This window comes from Balaenoptera borealis, assembly GCF_965194805.1.
Source record: "Balaenoptera borealis genome assembly, chromosome: 8".
NCBI lineage: Eukaryota > Metazoa > Chordata > Mammalia > Artiodactyla > Balaenopteridae > Balaenoptera > Balaenoptera borealis.
The window spans coordinates 105,653,451-105,676,318 of record NC_138865.1 but is presented as its reverse complement, the minus strand read 5'-3'; the positions used below and the strand labels follow the sequence as shown (position 1 = coordinate 105,676,318).

The 22,868-nt window shown below is 44.6% G+C and overlaps 1 protein-coding gene across 2 annotated transcripts in view; it reads left to right on the top strand.

Moving 5' to 3' along the window:
- The window catches only part of ASTN2 (astrotactin 2), an 898,930-nt gene that overhangs the window by 136,840 nt on the left and 739,222 nt on the right, over positions 1-22,868 (top strand). For both annotated transcript variants that reach the window (XM_082402209.1, XM_082402208.1), the window contains exon 2: positions 4,317-4,504. In XM_082402209.1, the coding sequence (XP_082258335.1) occupies positions 4,317-4,504 (188 nt within the window). The remainder of the gene's footprint in view (positions 1-4,316; positions 4,505-22,868) is intronic.

Genomic DNA, 22,868 nt, shown 5'->3' with positions numbered 1-22,868 from the left:
GAAAGTCCTGTCCCACCCTCAAGTTCCCAATGGACCTTTACTTTTTCTTTATTTCCCTAATGAAACTCAACACTGCTTTCATCTTATTATTATGGATATGTATAAACACATGTGTGTATGAGTGTATATGTGTGTGTGTATTCATCATTCAGCAATTCAGTATTGTTTTTTTTAATTGATCACTTATATGTGCCGAAGTACTTGAAATGTGGCAGGAATAAGACACACGGGGTCCCTGCCATCCTGGAGAGACAGGTATTAAATGCATGTTCAAGAAAATACATGAAGTAAAATTCTAATAGTGATAAGTTCCATAGAAAGTGTTTGTAAAGGCGGTACAATAGAGAGTGCAGGTATATGGAGAGAAGTACTTTATTATTTTTAATCTTTTTCTTTATTGAAGTATAGTTGATTTACAATGTCATGTTAGTTTCACGTCTACAGCACAGTGATTCAGTTTTATTATATATTTTTCAGATTCTTTTCCCTTATAGGTTATTACAAAACATTGAGTATATTTCCCTGTGCTATACAGTAAGTCCTTGTTGTGTATCTATTTTATATATAGTAGTGTGTATATGTTAATCCTAAACTCCTAATTTATCCCTCCCCCTCTTCCCCTTTGGTAACCATAGTTTGTTTTCTATATCTATGGATCTATTTCTGTTTTGTAAGTAAGTTAATTTGTATCTTTTTTAAATTTTAGATTCCATATATAAGCAATGCTGTATGATATTTGTCTTTGGCTTACTTCACTTAGTATGATAATTGCTATGTCCATCCATGTTGCTGCAAATGGCATTATTTCCTTCTTTTAATGGCTGAGTAATATTCCTTTGTGGATATGTACCACATCTTCTTTATCCATTCATCTATCAATGGGCATTTAGATTTCTTCCATGTCTTGGCTATTGTAAAGAGTGCTGCTATGAACAGAGGGGTGCATGGATCTTTTCGAACTATAGTTTTGGAGAGGAGTACTTTACGTAAGAGTGGCATGGCCTCTCTGAGTAGGTGTCAGTTGGACTGAGAGACAAAGGCTGAGAAGAAGCCAGCTTGCAAGCTTTGAGTGGAGAGTTCCAGAGACACTGGACAGAAAGTCTGTATGTGCTGAGACAAGAGGAAGCCTGGCCTGTGTGGGGAGTAGTTGTAATTCCTGTAGAGCTGGGGCATGCGATGAGCGGATGATGCGGGGGGTGTCCTGGGTCACATTAAATGGAAAGCGTGCACCTGTGTGCACGGTGACATGGGGCAGGGGTAGAATTTCTGCCATTAAAGGACTGTGAGCTTCCCGAAGACAAAGCTATGTCTCATTTCACTCCGGATTCCAAGCTACTAAGCCACCTGCTATTGAGTAAGTCCTCAGTAAGGTGTGTTGAGTGTCTAAACAAAGAAACACATGAATAAATGAATGAAGGACAGAACAAATGACCAAGACCTTCTGCTTCCACTGAGGCAATTTTCCCTCTGAGGTTTCATGCCCCTTCTCCCTTCCCAACAGTAGTTTTTTGGTTTTTTTTCCCTCTTTGTAATAGAGTAAGGCCAGAGCTGTTCTCTGTGATTCAATATTTACTGTGTTTCACACACTGTTATTATCATTTAACGTTTACTGTCTGCTGACTGTGCACTCATCGCCGTAGCAAACAAAGAGCTCAATTGGTTCATGGGCTAATTTAGTCAAGGAAAAGGAGATGTTATAAAAGCAACTGGCATAGTAGAAATTATATAGACTGGAAATCCACTGGGTCCAGCTGGGTACCAGCTCACCAGTGACCTTAAGCAAGTGACTAACCCTGCGTGGCCCTCTGTTTTCTAATCTGAACACGGGGATGGCAAGCTCCTTTAATGGTGGGGTTTCAGGCACGGGTGGGGAGAGCTCCAGAAGTAAGGGGTGCAGATTTCAGGAAGGATTCCTCCACTTCCTCTGCCTGCTCCTGTCCCAGGCTGTGTCAACCAGATGTGGCCTGCCTTGGGGCTCTCTGCCGGTGCCATTGCAGGGACTCTTAACACAGTAAGTGCCTGCCCAGCTGACAGCACACAGACCCTCCTTCTTGAGCTGCTTAATGAGAGACAACAATTTCCAGAGGCAAATCCCAGCGCTGGGTTCCCTGGACATCTGGTTCTGGCTTTGATGCACAGAGAGAAAAATGAGCAAGGCGCTGAGCAAGGCCATTCACCATAATGTCTTCGTGTTGCCTTGGCCCAGCTGGCCGGCTGCCAGAGAAGCTGCTTCCACGTCCTCCGATGCTGAGGCTGGGAGGTCGGGGAGAGAAGGTGCTGGGGAGAGACATGCTTCATAGACTAGGCTCCCAGCCAGTCTCCTCCCCGGGGCCACACAGGGTGCTCTGGGGGCCCTTTGGGGCCTAAGTTCTAGGAGCCGATGTACTCCTCAGATGATGTCCAGCCCTGCTCCACTCTTACTGCAGCAAGGGAAGCCCAAGCAGGTTTTCACTTGGACTAATAACTTACTATATTCCAGCCACTTTGCCTTTGCCTTGGGATGAGGTGGGAGGCTGTTGGTTTAGAGCAGAGTGGTGACGTGAGCTGACTTATGCTGTGGCAGGATTCTTCTGGCTTCTGGTGGAACATAGACAGGAGAGGCAAGGGTGGAAGAAAAGAGTCAAGTTAAGGAGCCCTTGCAGTAAGCCAGGCAAGAGAGGAGGGTGTCTTGGCCCAGGTGGCTTGCAGTAGAGGAGCTGAGAAGGGTTGCATTTCGGATGCCTTTTGAAGGATTTCCTGATGGACTGGATAAAGAGCGGGAGAGAAAGCAGGCAATCAAGAATGTCTCAAGAGCGTCTGAAGGGTGAATTAGATCCTGTCCCTATTAATAATAATAATGATAATAAATATTAATAGCTAACTTTTTATAGCACTTATTCAGTGCCAGGTGCTCTTCCCCTAAGGACTTTTGATTGTGAAATTGAAGGAGTTAGAGTCTACTGGGAATGGACCATATAAGAATAATTCAGTAGAATTTGGTGAGCAAATATCATCATCTCATCTGAAGGTGACTCTTTTATTCAGTGTCACCAGGTGTGATGGGGGCTGCCGTGGGCATGGGGTGAGCTGACTAGAGAAGAAGTTCTAACTCGTCTTCCTCATCAGTCCTCCTCAAGCTCATGTCTGTGTGCATGTACATGAGGTCTTTGGGGACTGTAGAAACACTGTCTCTAGGTCAGCTCTATAGCTTCGTCCAGAGGTCCAAACGTCAGACACTATTAAGGCCACTTGTCTATTGATGGATTGATTGCCTCTGTTTCCTACAGTAACTCTCACTTGAGGAAAGATCTGATAATTCACCAACCCCATCAGCCTTCCCCTTTATTCACAGGACACATTGATAGGCCTTGTCCTTCAAACTATTTTCAGGGACACATCCCTTTAGCAGATAGCACTAGGAAAAGATTGTATGATCCCACTGCAAGGACGCTTTTGGTACTGTATGCTCTCACCCTTCTTAATAAGAAGCTATATTGGTACAATTACATTGACTGGAAGTACTATTAAAGTGATACTTATTATTTTGTATTTTCAGAGGGAAAAACAGCATAGAGGCAAGAGTTAGGAAGTTCAAGTCAGGTGACCTTACAATTGACTAGAAAGTCCTAACTTCCCATTGGTTATATGAGAACATTGAAGTAGGAAAGAGGGTTTTCAAGTATTTTTAAGCCATGGAAACCTTTGTGCCAGTACTTCCTTGCTTGAGAGTACAGTATATACAATATGAGGGAAAAAATGGAGTGGCTCTGACTGAAGCAGGAGAAATGGCTCAGAACAACCCACTTACCAAGCTCCTTTCCCTTAAAGGATGATCCTGAGGTATCTCAGCTGGGCCAGATGTTCTTTTGGGCCTTGCCGGCTCTGAGGTTCTGCATTTCTGCCACGAGCATTTCCAGCTCAGCTTCTGAAGAGTTCACACTCTGAGCTCCCAACTCTTCAGAGATGTCCTTCCTTCACCTTCTTATAGTTCTGTGCCCTCAGAAGAACGTAAGCACAGTCACCTCTTGCTTAGTTCGCCTCCACTGTGGGAGTAGAATGAATTACCTTATCATGCATTGCTGGTACCAAAAGGGCACCAGGCAGACCTGGGTTCGAATCCTGCCTCTGCCACCCTGTTGCTTGGGGATAACCTTGGCTACAGTCGCCTCATCTGTAAGTGGAAGTGATGGTCTCTGGCTCAGAGATGCCATGTGGGGAGAGGCATCCCGGTACAGGTAGGCGCCTTCAGAGCTCCTGATCACACGTGGCCCCTCTCCTCTGCGGAGCGCCGAGGCCAGACCTGCCGCTCACCCAGCACCTTGGGTCTTGTCTTGCAGAGATGTCAGGCACGGCAGCGGACATCTCGCTGGTGCACTGGAGACAGCAGTGGCTGGAGAACGGCACCCTGTACTTCCACGTCTCCATGAGCAGCTCCGGGCAGCTGGCCCGGGCCACTGCCCCCACCCTCCAGGAGCCCTCGGAGATTGTAGAGGAGCAGATGCACGTCCTCCACATTTCTGTGATGGTGAGTGAGTGGGAACGCACTTGGGGCTTTGGGGGGTGGCTAAAGGGAAGGGCGAGTGGAGAGACCGCGGCAGGAGGCAGGGGATTGCCAGCAGGTGGAGGGAAGGAGCTGGCCAAGTGCGAGAGGTTAGAATGATAAACAGAAGGTCGGATGGATCCCGTGGTGTCACTTGGACTGATGCATACTCGTCCATCATCTGTCAGCTGTGACAAACTAATTGTGCTTCAGAGGAGAAAATAAAGGGTCTCCAACTCCTTGGCCTTTTGGCCGACATCTCTGGGAATAGCTGTTTAACATCTGTCACGTGCTTGACCTGCTTTGCCGAGGGCTGAGGTTCAGCGCTCCACAACCGGCCGTTCCAAGAATGACTGAACAAACAAAATTGGAATGGGGCTGCCCTTTCCCAAGTGCCCTTGATGTGCCAGGTGCTTTAACTCTCACAACACCCCCTGCAGTGTAGACCGTGCATGGTGGTCCCTGGAGCTGGACTGGGCAGAGCCGGGGCTGTCACACACCAAAGCCCCCTCCATTACCCTCACTTTATAGCTGTGAATACTGAGTCAGAGGGGTAGAGAAACTTACCCAAGGTCACATAGCTAGGAAGAGACGGAGCTACTCTTGGGTATTTGAACCCATGTGTATCTGGCTACAAAAACTGAACTATGTCCTCTACACTCTCTCTCTCAATGCAAGAACTTTTTGACTATCCACCATGTGTGAAGCACTGCACCAGGCACATTCATGGACATGATTTCATTGCATTTTCACCAAGAAGTCAGGCATGTCACTTCCATGTTAGAGATGAAGTTATGGACACAGAGAGATCTGTTGTCTGTTGGCCCCAGGATCTGGAACACTCAGGCTGCTGCCTCCTCAGAAAAGGATGCTAGGACAGAAATCGCCTGAATGGTAGTCTAAAGTGTATATAGATTCACATTAATGATGTATTAGAAAAGCTGTAATTAATGGCTTTGCACAGTATATAGAAAAAAATGCAATGTGCAGAATGTACAGGGTCTAATTGGCTCAAGAAGAGATCAGATAATAGCTACAGCTGACATCACTCTAGTGCTTTTCACTCCTGAAGCCGTTCTTACATTATTTTTCCCTTTTTACCTTTAGCACAGCTCTGCCAGATGCAAGAGGGTAGGAAAAGTTATTCCCAACCTATGTGTGAGGAAGGTGGGGCTCAGAGAGGTAGAGTGATTGACCTAAGGCCACTCAGCAAAATAGGGCTATAACCCAGCCCTTCATTTTTTCCTTCCATTCAATAGTCAACAGTATTTACCAAGAGCCTGCAATGGAGCAGATCTTGCCTTTTGGGCTCTGTTCTCCCGGTTCCTCTTCAACCTGCACTGTGCATTAGACATTCTCATTAGGGCTGAGTAAGTGCTTGGAAGTTTTCTCTTTTTGGAAAAGCACACACATACCCCAGCCAGACAGCCACGTTAAATTTGGACCTAACGTATGCTCGTCACGTGGGGGAACAAATCAAGGCCTTTGTGTTATTCACGGAATGAGTGTGATAGACTTTTCCCATTTTTATATTTAGCGAGTGATGCAGCCACATGCCAAGCCAAGTGGGTGCCTGCATGCTAAGTTTGGGTTGCAAGTTTGTAAGCACCCTCTCAGGGTCCTTGCTGAGTTCCTCAAGGGGCCTGGGGCTGATGGGCGTGACGGCTCTTAATGTCTGAGTGAGACTCGGTTTGAACTAATATTTATTAAGCATTTTCTGTTCGCCATGGCGTTTACTCACCTCCGTCCTTCCCATAACCCAGTGGCCTAGACAGTATTATCTCAATGAGCAGTGAGTCCTGCATGGGCTTTCTCTGCTTCCATGCCCAGTGTTAGTGTTGGTTAAATCAGACCCCTCCCCAAAGACGAAAGGCATTTCTCACTTTTTTCTGCTCAGTGAGTTTAGCTTGGAAAGAAGAACTCACTAAGACCCAGATGTCGCTCCAGTTCCCTGTAATTCAGGATGTGGCTGGTGGAGTAGGTCACGTGGAGGTTGCCAGTCTCTAGACCCTCCCTGCCCGCAAGCTGGAGCGGCCCAAGGCTACCACCTTGTGGTCCCACCCATTCTTTCCCCCTTCAGTGCTCCCAGATCTTCATCTTTCCTGTCCTCCCCTTACCCTCAGCAGACAGTCCTGTCCAGGAAGCATTGGTCCCCTTTGCATCCGTTGATGGCAGCCCAGCCTCTCAGAGGTGGGACATGCCTCAGAGAACCCTGCCCTCTACGCAGAGGTAGGATGACATGGTTATAAGCATAGACACCTGAGCCCGAGTCCCTGGGTGTAAAGTTTCACTCTGCCACTTAGCGCTCTGGGTGATGTTGGGCAAAGTATTTAACCCCTCTATGCCATGTTTTGTCATCTATAAAAATGAGGATTATACTAATACTTACTGTGCATCAGAGCACTGGTATCGGAGGAGCTTGGCATACAAGGGCATTAGCTTTTATTATTAGGCACACTTTTCTTATGGAGACGTGCTGATGTATTATACCCATTCATTTCATAGATGGATAAACTGAGGTCCAAATACAGACTAGGACTTGTCCAGGACCCCCAGCCAGACAGCGGGGCTTGGCCTGGAGGACAGACCTCTCCGTGCCTCAGACTCTGTCCTTGCCATTCTGGCCACAGATAATTCAGCAAGAACAAAAAGAGCGTTTGGTTCTCCCCACTCCCACCTTACCAATCTTTTTAATTTTTAAAACACATCTTGAATCTTTTAGATTTTTAAATCCCAAACATTTAAAATGGCATTCATGGTGGCTGGGACCTGCCTTCCCATTTCACAGATGAAAAAATCTGAGATTCAGTGAGTTCAAGTGACTTGCCGAAGGCTGCGTGGCTAACAAGAAGGCACTTCTGGGCCCAGGCTTTTCCAAGATTCCAAACTCATGTCACGGGGCTGCTGAGGACACCATGACTCTCCCTCTGTCAAACTTTGCGTTGTTACCATCTTCAGTGAAGATCTGAGATGGTTTGTGAGAAGACCAAATCATCCAGTCAGATCTCAAAAGGAACCTGGAGGTCAGAGTCAATGTTTTCCGTCCGCTTCCCTCAGCATAAATATCCCGCCCACCCACGCAGGGCAACCAGTTGCAGCTCAGTCACTGGAATCTGCTACAGTCCATGCCTACTGGAGTGGAACCAGCATGCCCTTTTGGGCTTGTTAAGCCCTGAGTTGAGCATCTACTTTATCCCAGAAGGTTGCATCATCTGACTATTAATATCCCAAGAGTCAGGCAACAAAGAGGTGTACTCGGTGAAACCCTGGGCAGAGGAAGAAAGTAGAGGGTCATTCATCTAGTCTGCAGCCCCAACTTCAGCTACTCTGAGCCGTCCCATGCCTGCCTCAGCCATGCGGGGGGCACAAGGGATGCAGAGAACAGAGCAGAGGTTCGGAAGGCATGGTCTTTCTTGCTTCCTGCTTCCTGATGGTTTTACTCTTGGGAGTTCCATCACCTCTTTGAGTCTCAGTTTATCTATGAAACAACTGATCTTACCAGTCTCACAGGGTTATTGAGAAGAGTGGAAGAAATATATAAATCGTACCTAATATCTAGTCTGGCACATTGTGGGTATACAATAAACGTGGCTATTACTACTACCGGTGCAGCAATTTTAAAGGACTCTAATGTAGGAGTAAGGAGACATTGGACTGAGTCTTCTTTTTGCTGCTATCTTGCTATCTGATCTAGAGAAATATTCACAATACCTGACATTTTCTGAGTATTCACTACATTCCAGCTAGTGTTCCAAATTTTGTTTTACATGCATTATTAAATTTAAGCCTTACAACGGATCTTAAGGTGGATACTATTGTTATGTTTATTTCATAGATGTGGAACCTGAGATGTTAATAATATCAATAGCTATTGGTGTGAGTTGGTCAAGGTTAAATGGTAAAACCAATATTTAGTTCTATAGAGGCAGACTCCAGATCCTCTGCCCTTAATCTGTAAAGCAGACCATCATTTTTCTTCTCCCTGAATTAGTTGCTGACTTAAATTATAAGATGTTATGGACAAATTAATACAAAGACTCCCACCTCATGTGGAATCTATGGGTGTGTTAAGAGGGGTTATGACTTGGGAGTCAACTCCAATGTTAAACAGTATCTCTGTTGCTGGCTTTATGACCTTGGCCAAATCAACCTCATCATCCGTAAAATAGCAATAATATTTCCTAATTCTCAGATTATTTTCTAAGTACTGAATGAGGTCACACACGCATAATAAAAACAATGGCTACCCTCACTGAGGACTTTCTGTATGCCAGGCACAATCTAGGTGTGGTACATGCAGCATTCCACTTAATTGTTCTGGTTCCTCTATAAGATAGATACTGCTCCTGTCCCTCATTTACAGATGAGGAACCTGGGAGTTAGTGAGATTTTATAACCTGCTGAAGTTCACATCACCAATGAGTACCAAAGCTGGGATTCCAACTCCAGTCTGCCCAAATTAATAAGAATCTTTGCTCTTGGGCGTGATTCTGCATGGTGCAGTGCCTGAAATTCAGTAAGTGCTCACAAAGTGGTAGCTGTCATTAAAATGTTAGCTGTAGTGACAACAGTGACGAATATTGTTGCCACAATGTTTTGAGCAAAGGGATGAAAGGAAATGTTTGATTTGATGTGTAAGAAGAGAAGACCTTTGAGGACATGTTTCTTTCAAAGGGACCATCCCACAGAAAATGCCACAGATTTGTACTGGTGGGCCCCAGTGAGGAGGGCTTACAAAGGACCAAGCATCCAAAGTGTTTGAGCTCTCCAGAAATGGAGGGGACTGAGTCAGAGGGTAGTGAGGTCCTTGTCTTTGAGGGTATGCAAGCAAAGGCTAGAAGCCGTATTTGTCAGAATTTTGAGAGGAATAATAGTTAAATTAGATGACTATTGTAGTTCCTTCAAACTTGAAGATCTATGATTCTATGGCATAATATATAGAAAAACACTTTGAGGATTATAAACTGCCCCATAAATCGAAGAAATTATTATTACCATTCTCAATCAGTAGCTTTGTTTAAAGGATCTGTGTGATATGGGGATAGTACATTTTAAAGCTTTCTGTGAAAAATGGCTTTAGATCATTTCCCCAGTCATTGCATTTATTCATTCACAGCATATCATGCATTCCTTAGTTTATTGATTTAATCACTCAATCATGCAATGCTTTACTTGCCCACTAAACCCAACAATGAAAATCCTATCTGGTAGAAAAAAAGAAAAAAAACAAAAGGCTCTAAAAAATCAACCACAGGGTCAGAACAAGCCAACTCTGTGGGATTTGATCTTTAAAAGGGGTCTTACGTTTTAAGTTGTATTCATGAAAAACCAGTTTTCTGAGCAACTAGTTTTAGAAGGTTCTAGGTGAGACTTGAAATATTGTGTTTACTTTTGGGGATCATATGTTAAGATAAACAATAACTGAGTAGAAAATGTATGAGAAAATAAGACAGCGAAGAGTCTTAAAATAATAATGCTAACAAGCACTGTTATAATGCTTAGTTAGTGTTATAGCCATTGACAGATTGTTAACTCATTTAATCCTTCCGATAATCCTAAATCAATAGATGTCATTATTACTCCTGTTCTACTTTTGAGAACATGTAGGCATAGAGAATATAACTACCATGCAAGAACTGTGGACCTGGTAGCCCAAGGTTCGTAACTGACTTACCGGCCATGTGACTTGGGCATGTTCCTTCCCTCTGCTTCTTCCATTTCCTCATCTACAATGGAGTGAGGATGGAAATACCTGCCAAAGGATGCTGTTGTGAGGATCACCTAAGATGATACACATAAAGCACATATGCTAGAGCCTGACACAGAGTCAGGTCGTCATAAGTGTTAAGACTCTGCTGTTTACAAGTATACGTTTCCTAGGGCTGTCATGACAATGTACCATAAACTGAGTGACTTAAACAACAGAAATTTACTGCCTCACCGTCCTGTAGACTAGAAATCTGAGATCAAGCTGCGGGCAGGCTAAGATGTGGATCTGTTCCAGACCTCTCCCCTAGCTTCTTATAGCACCTGGGCTTGTGGCAAGATAACTCTGTTCTTCCTGGCATTCTCCCTGTGTGGGTGTCTATCTCTGTGTCCAAATTTTCTCCTTTTTATAGGACACTGGTTACATTGGATTGAGGCCCACCGTAATGACACCATCATAACTTGATTACCTCTATATGTAAAGATCCAGTCTCCATGTAAGGTCACATTCTGAGGTACTGGGGATTTGGAGTCCAACATATCTTTTTGGTGGGGACACAATTCAAGAAATAACAATAAGTGCTATTGCTGTGTTATTTATAAGTGATATTAATGAAGGAAGCCCAGGGCAGCCAAGGTGGGAGAACCCAAAGCCTTTCAGAGTGAAGGCAGAGTAGAAGGGGAAACATCATGACTAAGAGGAATATTTTTAAAAAGATGACAGCAAAAAGCCAGTGGTAGGAAAATCATGTGATACACATAGCACAAAAAACTCTGGCCTGGGACTCAGCTGTCCCTGCCCTGCCCCTCATGTGCTCTATGACCTTGAGCAGGTCACATTCCCTTCTTAGCCTTAGTATCCCCATCTGTAAGTTGAGATCCTCAAGCTTATAACTGTTGCCAAGACATGATGAAGTTTGGAAGTACAAATATCCCAAGTACATTTTTATATGTGTGCCATACCTCGTGAATCCCATTTACTTTTTTTTTTCCCCAGAAAGTGAAAATTTTAAAATCACAAATACATTTTTTTTAGTTTTAAAAAATGTAAATCATATGTACCTTGAAGCTTGGCCATGGCTTGCCTCAACAACAAGGATTAACTAAAAGCCCACAGGGTCTCTAGCTAGGCTAATGGGAAGATTAGGAGAATAAGCCATAGCTTCTGTCCTAAAGGAAACATGGCTTATCTCCCACAACATTTAGGGATGCAGCTTAGGGAAGTATTGATGGAATGAGCCTGAGGTGGTGTCAGGAGGCCTGGTTTCCAGTTAAAACTGTACCTCGTACCAGCTGCAGAGATTTGGACAAACCTTCACCTCTCTGAGCTTCTCGATTGGTCATCTGCCAAATGGAAATAAAATTAGAATCATAACATTGAACTGAGATAATGCACATGAAAGCATTTGGCTAGGTTTCCCCCCAAAGAAGTAGAACCATACAGTTTGGTTGGAAGGTTGGAGCTGAAAACACCTTAGACCTTGCAGAATCCAATTCTTGAGATGTCAGCTTTTGCTTGCTTTTTCTGTGAACAGATCACTCTGAACCTCAGTGACTGACCAAACAATGCTTTATTTCTCATGCACGTTACGTGTCAGCAGCTGCAGTCACGGTGGCCCAGATCTGCTTGTCTTCTCATGCTGGGACTGTGGCTGAAGGGGAGCCCCAGTCTGAGACGTTTGGTTTTCATGGCAATGAGCAAGACAGCAGGCAGAAATCTAGGATGGCTCTTAAACCAAATGCTTAGACATGGGTTCTCTCACATTCTGTGGGCCAGAGCATATCGTGTGGCCAAGCCAGTGGTAGGGGTGTACGGTCCTATATGGAGAATGGGCATGTGAACAATTGCAGATAGCAATTAGATGAGACCACGCCTCATTTTACAGATGGAGAAAAATGAGGCCAGAAAATGGACGTTCTCCATCCCTACTCCATTCGTCTGGGCCAGCAATCAAGCCCAGCTGGAGAAGGCTGACAAAGGCATCCTGGATATGCATCTCAGGAAGGGGGCCTGGAGGCAGTTCCTTTGAGCCTTCTGGTCAAAAAGAAATGCAAGATGGGAATGTATATAAGAAAAAAAATCTGCATAACGGGGGGGGCAAAGAGATAGGAAAAACAGACATCCACCAGTATTTATTGAGCAACTGTTGTACACTAGATGTGTAGAAACTACTAGCGGCAGAGAGAAATAAAAGGAAACAGAAAAAGGGAGCCAAGGACAATGAGAGAGATGTAGAAAAATAAAGGGAAATTGGCAGGAACAGACAGAAAAGGATTTAGCAATAGAAGCAGAGGCGGGGAAAGAGGAAACAGAGAATAAAAGACATGGAGGAAACCACACAGAGACAAGTAAACAGGGAAAGAGAAACAGCAGAGTTGAGAGGGACCAGATAGATTGGGATCCCCAGAAAGAGCCTTGGAGGGTGGACTGACGGGGTGAAGGGTGGGGTGCTAGGAGCGAGGAGGAGGCTGAAGTCCGGAAGATGGGGCAACATCCAGCAGAGACAGGGAGGGTCTGAGGTGGGGCTTTGGGACCAGCGGATCTGAGAAGAGGCCGCGGAGGTTGAGGTGGGTGAGGCTGCAGTGCCGAGTCCTGGAGGGTGGGGGGGGATCCAGAGACTGCAGAGAGGCAACACGGGGAGGGGCCAGATGGGCTGGCAGGAAAGTCAGGGAGAATGTCCTCTCCATGGCCACGCCCCACCTGCTTTCCTCCAGCCTCTTGTCCACATTTCATTTTCCTTCAAGAACCCAGGGCTTTCGTATGGTGTTCTAGCAACAGGGAATGAACGAATGGGGGTGTGTGTACAAGTGGGGTGCCATGTTCCCACTGTTTACTCCCCTTCCCACATGTTCTGAGTCTATCCGCAGTAAAGATCGAGGTGGGCTTCCTTTGGGTTCATTAGTGGGCTTCCACTTCCTGCTTCATTTAACTCCCCTTTGTCCCCTCTCCCCATTTTCAGGAGGCAGCTTGGTTTGGTGGAAGTGATGTGTGTTTGGAGACAGACAAGTGTGCATTCAAATCGTGCTCTTTCCCATATTGCTGTTTGACCTTAGATGTATTCCTGAACTTCTCTGATTCTTACTTTCTCCTGAATTTCCAGTGAGGCTGTGAATCTCTCATTCATGGGGCTCAGGGGAGAAATAAATGATAAAAGACGCATGAAGTGTCTTAGAACAGTGCTCAGAGAAGATCCCTTTCTTTTCCTTTAGCCTCCTAAAAATTCCTTTCTAATTCACTGTTGGGCTTGGTCTTGGAAAACATCCTTAGAGCTAAGTTGGTCAGGAGTTATTAAGAATATTGACTCTAAAATACTGATGTAAATAATTGACTAAGAAATAAATGGGATAGAAGAGATAGCTCTTTCTTACAGTGGAATTCCAATTAATAAATGTAGAGGAAAGAGGGAACTGGAAAGTCACCATTAGACCGTCACCACTGTAATAATTACTACCAACAAGATCCACCCATGTATACTAAAATTCATGGGTGAAACTTCAAGAAGCAGCAGGATATTTGCAGTCTCAAAGAATTACACCACCACCCACCCCCTCGGATATGTATTACTTACAAAAAGAAAATGGTGACTTTACAGTGGAACAATCTGGCAGATACCACTTGCATTAACTGCCTAGGGCTGCTATAACAAATTACCAAACACTGAGGGGCTTCAAACAACAGAAATTGATGTTGATGCTTTCACAGTTTTGGAGACCAGAAGTCCAAAATTAAGGTGTCAGCAGGGCTGCATGCTCTCCGGGGCTCTAGGGGATAATCCATTCCTTGCCTCTTCTAGTTTATGGTGGCTCCATGCTTCCTTGGCTTGTGGCTACTTGACTCCAATTTCTGCTTTCATCTGCATCTCACCTTCTCCTCTGTGTCCTTTCTTCTGTGTCTCTCGTAAGGACATGTGTCTGTGGATCGAGGATCCACCTGGATAATTCAAGATGATCTCCCCCTTGCAAGATCCCTAGCTTACTTACATCTGCAAAATAAGGTCATATTCACAGGTTCTGGGCACTGGGATATGGATATATCTTTTTGGGGGTCCACCGTTCAACCCACTACGTCACCTTAACCAAGCGATCCAAGTTAGCTTCACCAGGAATAAGACATATGGACAACCTGAATCTCCTGATAGGATGCACTGAGAAGAGCACAATGCCGTTTCTCTGGTTTTCTTGCCAAAAAAACGGTGTAACTTGATTCTAATCATGAGAAAACATTAGAGATAAACTCAAAGTGAGGGACATGCTACAGAATAGCTGACCAGCATTCTTCAAAGGTATTAAGATCATGAAAGACAGAGAAGACTGAGAAATTGTCACAAATAAGAGAAGACAAGGGAGACTCGAAAATTAAATGTCACGTAGGATCCTGGGTTAGACCCGGCCCCCACCTCCCCCCCCCCAAAAAAAAATGTTGGTGGAAAACCTAGTGAAATCCAAATCGGTCTGTAGTTTAGCTGATGGGATTGTATTGTTAACTTCCAGGTTTTGATTATTCTACGGTTGTCCCTCAGTATCCATGGGAGATTGGTTATAGGACCCCCACAGAGACAAAAATTCATGGATGCTCAAGTTCTTTAGATAAAATGATGTAGTGCAGTTGGTCCTCCGTATCCATGGGTTCTGCATATGTGGATTCAACTAACAGAGGATCGGTTGAACCCATGGATACAGAACCTGCAGATAAGGAGGACCAACTGTATTTTGTTATGAGAAATGTTACCTTTAGGGGGAACTGAGTGAAGACTATGCAAGAACTCTCTGTACTAACGTTGCAACTTCTGGTGAGTCTATAATTATTTCAATATAAATAGAGTTAAAAACAGAAAGACTATTGCTTTTGGAGCAGGACTGTTTGGGTTAGGTCCTGGACTCATGGCTGACCTCTCAGAGTGACATGGTTAAGTTACTCCCTCGTGCCTCAGTTTCCTCCACTGTAAAATATGATAATAATAGTTTCTACCTCCTGGAATTAAAATGAGGTCACACATGTAAACTCTACACAAATGTTGTATCATCAATTTCATTAATATTGCTACTGTCATTGTTCCTCTTTCACCAATGATAAAACCAAGGCCTCGACAGTTAAAACTACTCTTTTCTAAGATCACACAGCCAGTGCCTGAGCCCAGAATTAAAGTTAAGTTTCTGATTCCAAGTGATCTCTCTCCTCTATAGTATTTCTTCTCTTACAGGGGCAAGGATGGGTAAAGACCTTTTAGGGGCCCATCTTCATAATCATCTAGTTAATACTTGACTCTGTGTGTTGTTAATGCAGGTCTGCCCTTGGACTGTGGAAGGAGGTAGCGTATCTTCTTTAGAAGTGATGAGAGCAGACATTTCTGAGGTTCCCCCCAAAAAACAAAAACAGCTACTTTAAAACTCCTCTAGTCCAACTCCTTCATTTTAGAGTGAAAACAAATACAGAAACTAAGCCTGTAGGTCTCAAAGAGTGACGTGGTCAATGTCATGTGGCAGATCAATGACAGAGCTGGCCTTCCCATCTAGATCTCATGACTCTGTGTGTGTGTGTGTGTGTGTGTGGCCCCCACTGCACCACACCTTCTAAACCTACCCCAGCTGTGATCTGCACTCAGTAGATGGCCCTTCACTCTGTGCTGTGGGAGCCGTAAACATATAGGTTCGGCACAATGATATTTCACTTCATTGTGGTAATCATGCTGTCTGCAAATCTACCAATACAGTCAAACAATCACCCAATTCAAACTTCTGCGGCTAATGTTCCCCAGCTCAAGGGTGTCTTTAATAGCAAAATAATACTTGTGTTTCCTTCCTCCCCTCTCTGTTTTTTTCCTAATCTCTCCCCGATGAGACATAACGTTAATTACAGCAGTTAACGGAAATTCTGTCTCCATTACTGCCTGCCACCTTCTCCATCTTGACTTCTGCCTCCAAAATTTCTCTCCTGAATGAAGGGAGGGGGGGTTTATGCAGATGTGTGATTGTCTGTATTTACCTTTTCTCTGCCCACCTCCTTGGTGCTGAATTTTAAGTCAAGCAGGATCAATATTTTCACTGGGGGGGGGGTGTGCGTGAGTGTGAATGTGTATGCATTGTTTGTGTGTGCCTGCTTTGTAATCTAGCTGTCATTTTGAGCTAATTGTGTTGTTTCCTCTTGTGTGGAAGGAAATCTTATCTGTTTTGGATTAAAATTCAATGAAGGTCATAGCGGCTGGAAAACTTACCAGACTGCTGCAATTAATGTTCATTTGGCTTTGATAAATTGGTACGTTCCCCTCAATAGGACTGGAGTGGATTTCAGAGGCAATAATTCTTCCATTAACTCAATGATTCTGCCTGTGATGGAGGACCTTGTCCTGCTTTTGTTTGTCATCTGTCACTTGGAGGAGCTGGGCATATGTCGGAGATGATTTATCATGATTGCAGTGCCTGCTTGTATCAAAGCATTTAAAACCACAAATTATTTTTGCCCCCTGTAAATTGCTTGATTAAACAAACGTGAGGTTGGAATTAAGGTAGAAAGAAATTTTTGTGCCTCTGTTCCCACCCCTGGGTTTCCACAGTTATGGGGTTATTGCAAGTTCCTTTCAAGCTCAAGGTGAAAATGCATTTGTAGAGGAATAATACTGAGCACTTACTGTATGCCAGGGATTGTGCTGGGAGCTTTATGTGCATTATTTTACTTAATTCTTAAAATAGTTCTGTAGGGTAGTTTGTCTTTATTACCTGGGAAGAGGTTGAAATCCATAGATGATAAGCATTTCATCCAATATAAGCAACATAAGATTGGAAACCAAGTGTCTTGATTCTAAAGCCCTTGCATTACCATTCTATGCATTAGGATTTTTAAAAAATTGCCTAATATTATTAAGTTCTACTGTTTACTTCTGGTATTTCACTAGATGTGGAGCCAGATCTCTTTTCTGTACATAAGAATTACCTCAGGTGTTTGTTTAAAAGGCAATTTCCTGGGCCCTGCCCCAGGTCTGCCAGAGCTGAACACCTGCTGTGGGGTTCTGGGGAATCTCCACTATGGCAGGCTCTGCCCCTAATGCTTGCTGATAGCAAAGGTGGAGAATCACTCACCTGCAGCTCCTTGAGACCAGCAGTGGGAAACCCACAGCCTCAGCCCACTAATTTTTTAAATTATTATTTAGTACTCACGAAACCCTGCCATGCAGGCATTGGTATCACCATCTTACAGATTGAAATGTTGAAGTACATCAAGTTAAGTGGGTTTGTTCAAGGTCACACAGCTAGGGAGAGGCCAAGCTGGGGTCTAGACCCTGCATTTGCCTCACTGGCTGTAAAGCTCTTAAACAGCATCCCCATCTCACCCTCTCCTGCCCTTGACCCTCTATGTCCCCAGCCCTCCCTCCCTTCTCTCAAATTCTGCAGGGGCACAAGCAAGAGTGGCTCTGTGCTTTCCCCATGGACACTCTCTTCAGCTCCTGTTCTATTATAGTCCTTATGTGTCCTGTTGTTCCCCTAATGAAGCGTCTAGAGGCCTGCCCTGTCTTGGCCTCCCTTTATAGGGAGTGAAATATGTTGGTGTCTGTGCCAGGGGCTTTGTTGAGATGGTTCATAGAGCCCCCGGGAGGAGATGTGGGGGGAGACGAGACCCCCTTCCCCTCATTGCAGATGATCTCAGGTAAAGGAAACTCATGCAGGGCAGGTCTGTGCCATTACAATGATTACAGAAGCATGGCTGAGAGGGGAGGCTGATGAGCTGGACCCGGATCTGACAACCTTCTGCGAACTCTGTGATCTTGGGCTAGCTACTTGCCCTCTCTGAACCTTGATTTCCTCCGATGGAAAATAAGCGTAACAATAGTACCTCCTCTAATAAAAACATTGCCAGATACGGAAGCATCCATGGTAAGTGCAAGCTTGGTATATGATACCTAGAAGTTTCTCAGTACTTTGTAGCTGTTCTTAAAGCTCTAACACTGTTGACCCATTCATGTTAATAGAACATGTTGTCATTTAACATCTCAATGAAAGCTTGACAATCTATTAAGTAGGTGTCCATTTTAACACCCTTTTATAGCAGGTCAGGCCAAGCCTCAGAGAAAGGGCTTGCTTAGGGTCACACAGTTGGTCAGCACCAGAACAAGAAGTCTCTGGATCCCTGACAGAACTGGGTAGGTGGGGCCGTTGGTGGATGGTTGCCTGAAGTCCCGTAGCAGGTAATTTAGGGTCCACGGTAAAATTTGGGCTGGATACTCTGCCTGCCCTTCATTTTTGAGATTGAGTGGCAGGTGTTATGAACTGAATCGTGTCCTCCACCCCCCAAAAAATCATATGCTGAAGTCCTAACCTCCAATGTGACTGTCTTTGGAGATAGAGCCTTTAAGAGGCTAGTTAAGGTTAAATGAAGTCATAAGAGTGAGGCTCTAATTTAATAGGACTGGTGTCCTTATAAGGAGAGGATGCAGGAACATAGTGGAAAGACCATGTGAGGACACAGTGAGAAGGTGGCCGTCTACAAGGAACCCTTACCAGAAACCAGCCCTGTCAGCACCTTATCTCCGATTTCCAGCCTCAGAGCTATAGGACAATACACTTCTGTTGTTCAATCCACCCTGTCTGTGGAATGCTGTTATGGCAGCTTGAGCAAACTAATACAGAAGAGAACTGTGATTAGTGCCTCCCTGGCCGACAATGGCTGAATGACAATGGCTGGAATACATATTTTCCTTTTCCTCGGCTCTTATTCCTGGGACACAAGGGAAAAGGAAAGAGGGGAGGAAGTGATCACAAAGCAGAAAGGGGACAGGATGGAAAGGGGAGAGAAGAAGGGAAAGAGGTGTTTAGAGTGTCTGGCATATACTAGCAGCTCAGTAAACTGTTAGATGAATGGATTGGGAGGTAGATGATTGGATCCTGTCATGTGTTACAGTTGTTAACTTTTTGCAACATTGTAACACTGGGTGCAGATTCCCAGCTTGCAGGGAGAGGCGCTGATGGTAACAGCTTCCACTTAGTTATTGCAACAATTATTTGAGAGTGCCTTTTATATGCTTGCATGGTCTTCCTCACACACTACTTCATTAAAATTTACAAAACTGCCTGTTAGTGATTATTCACAGATGAGATGTGTAAGACTGTGCCCATTTGATGGATGAGGAAACTGAGATCGCCCAAGGTCACACGCAGCCAGAGACCTGGACTCTTAGTCTCAAGCCCATGCTCTCCCTGTTGGCACGTTGAGGCCAGTGAAACTGGAAGAACAGCTCACTCAGAGGAGAGACCCACACATTGTTAGGTTTCTCTTTACCCAGTTACTACCTGTGTGACCTAGACAAAGTCGTCTAACCTGACAGAGATCCTCACAGTGGTGGAGGGAGGCTTCAACGAGGGAGCACAGTGCGGTGCTCGGTGCCTTGTCTGTAGGAAGTGCTCTGTAACGGGCAGCTCTGAAGTTGTGCAAACCTTCCTTCTTGTCTCCAATATCCTGTTTCCTGGACCTTAAATCAAGAAGAGCAACTCATACCTTAAAAGACTGTGTTGGATGAAATGAGATAACCCAGGTGGAATACCAGAATAGTGCCTGGCACGTAAAAGATGCTCAGTTCATGGTGACTGTGATTATGATTACCTGTAGTCTCCCAAACCCCATGCAGATTAGGGAGTCCTCACCTTGGGAATCTCTTACATAAAGCGAAGACAAAGATGATGCTTTTCTGGCCTGTCCCACCCCAGGTTGCTAGTGGGAGGCCCCTGTATGGAGGAAGGCCAGCAGCCACGGGAGGTGACAGCTGGGGTCTCGGAGCCACCCTGGGGACCACCTCCTGCTCCTTGGAAGGTGAAGACATGGCTGGCCTGCCCAAGTGGTGCAAAGTGACAAATGAGGTTGTGAAGCAGCAACAACATCTGTGTCATCATTTCTGCACCAGGAGGTCAACTGGCTTCATAAACCGTGTTGCTGCTGGAGCAGTCTTTGTTTAGGAATTAATTAGGAGAAGCGAAGAACGGCTGCCCATGCAGATTCCGGTCTCTGGAAGTTATAAAAAGCAGATGGATTTTAAGCAAATGCGGTTTTCACCCTTTAACATCAGGTGAAAGGGTACGTATTAGAGCAGGGGCACCCGGGAAACAGGCATTGAAAAGAACACCTGAGCCCTCTTCCTAATCCACTTCTGTGTGCCCACGTGCATGGCCCCGTTCTTTTGGCTACTGCAGTTTGTGCATTCATACCACTTTGGTATTAATAATAGCAGAGTCTGCTGAGTCTTTTAATGTGCCAAGAACAGTGCTAGATGCTTTCCACACGCTTATCTAATCTCCATGAGAGTCCAGTGAGGAGGCTTTTCGTTACTGCCTTTTACTTGTGAGAAACCCGAGGCTAAGAGCAGCAAATTCTTTTCTTAGAAGTGATGGAGCTCAGGCTTGAACCCAGGCTTGTAGAAGTCCAAGCTCGATGCCTTTAGCTGCTGTGCTATAGTAGGACCTCCTCACCTTCTCCATGAAATGCTCTTGAGTATCCATGTGTAACAGATATCCTAGTATCTGTTAAAAGCTGAGTGAGGAATTTTGAAGAGCAGATCTTGTAAAACACAGGGATTCTCATGTGAGGGCCAATGAGGACCATTTACACTTTCATGCATCAACTCTATTTGGATTTGGAAGTTAATTATCCTCAAAGAATGCATTTTATCCTAGCAATAATAATACTGTTAATGCTAACTAATATTTTACAGTGCTTTTGGCAGTTTCAAGACAATGTTCACAGCATCTACTATTGCATTTTATCTTCAAAAACCATCCTTGGGTATTTAGACATTGATATTGTAGCTATTATTATTATTATTAGCTCTGCTTGAAGCTTAGAAGGGTTCATCATGTCAAAAATCACACAGTGACTCCGTGGTAAAGCCAAATCTCCTTTTACCAAATATCTCAGCATCCCCTGGGGATAATTGGAAGGTTAAGGTTGCCCTGTGGAGGCAAATAGGGAAGAACTCGTGTTGGAGAAGCACATACAATTATGACATATTAGAGGCACAGGGAACCTTTAAATCTCTGCTTATAAGCGTTTCATTTTTAAAAAGAAGTAAACCAATGCCCAGTGAAAGAAATTCACTTCTTCAAACTCACACAGTAAGTTAGTGTGACATTGATGACAAAAGATGGACACATTTGAGTTTAAACCCCAAACTTTCTATCCCCTCTACCTATGACTTTGGGCAAGTTAATTTATTTGAGCCTTAGTTTTCTCTTCTGTAAAATAGAGAAAAAGTACTACCAAACAGGATAAGGATTCAGTGAGATGATGTATGTGAAATGGGTGGTACAATGCATGTCCGCAGAGCACGTGCCCACTGAGTGAGAGTCTCTGGAATGGTCGATGAGGAGGAAAACACATGGGCTGGGGACCAGATAGGCCTGAGTGCAACTCTAAGATCCTCCATCATCAGCTCTGTGACCTTGGAATCACTCAAATCCTCTAAACCTCAGTTTTCTTCTAGAAAAATTAGAATGGTGGTTATACCTACACCATTTTGTTTGCTGTGTGTGTTAAAACTAATTTATGACAAAGATCAGCCCAGGGCTTTGCCCACAGTGAACTTGAACTCTCCTGGGTCCCAGTGTGTTCTGCTTGTCCCATCCCACGATTTTGTCTCTCAGCTCCATGCTCCTCAAGCAAACAAAGAAAGCCCATGGCTCCTTCCCTGAAGCACCACTGTTGATATTCTTCCTTTGGACACTGGAGCTGGGAAGCAGTTTTGGATTCCAGCCATTTCTATAAAAATCTTCCCAAATTTGTGGAGTGATGTGTCCCCTCCATGCACAGAGCTAGAGGAAAAAGATAGCATTAAGTGTAATTAAATATGCACTCCTGCATTTGGGGAATGCATTGGGGGGGTTTGTCTTTAAAGTGTCGTCCTATTATGCTAATGGTGCTGCGTTAGTCTCTCAACTGGGGGCCTGGATGCTTTCTTAGCAGAGCGACTGTGTGTACATTACACATGCTGCACTCCATGGTCTAGCATGTTTTGCTTTTTCTCAAATGTAAGCACCTTGGATTCTTAATTTGGCCTCCATAATGAAGCACGTGGCCGGGAGAAGTGCTAAAGTGAGTCCCCCCATTGGAGAGAATGCCTGATGGGAAAAGACTAGAAGAGAAACAAACATTTGTTGGGCAATTGCCATGCACCAGGCGTTGTGCTGAATGTACGACCATCCTCTGCTATTTAATCTTACCACAGAGGTGCCAGGTAGGTATTTGTAGCGTTACTTTACAGATAAAGAAACAGAAACTCAGAGAGGCTACAATTTAGTATTTATAAAACTAATATTTCTTTTTTTTTTTTTAATTTTTTTTTGTTGTTTTTTTGTTTTTTAAACCTTTATTTATTTATTTTTTATTTATTTTTGGCTGTGTTGGGTCTTCGTTTCTGTGCGAGGGCTTTCTCCAGTTGCGGCAAGCAGGGGCCACTCTTCATCGCGGTGCGCGGACCTCTCACTATCGTGGCCTCTTCTGTTGCAGAGCACAGGCTCCAGATGCGCAGGCTCAGTATTTGTGGCTCACGGGCCCAGCCGCTCCACGGCATGTGGGATCCTCCTAGACCAGGGCTTGAACCCATGTCTCCTGCATTGGCAGGCAGATTCTCAACTGCTGCGCCACCAGGGAAGCCCAAAACTAATATTT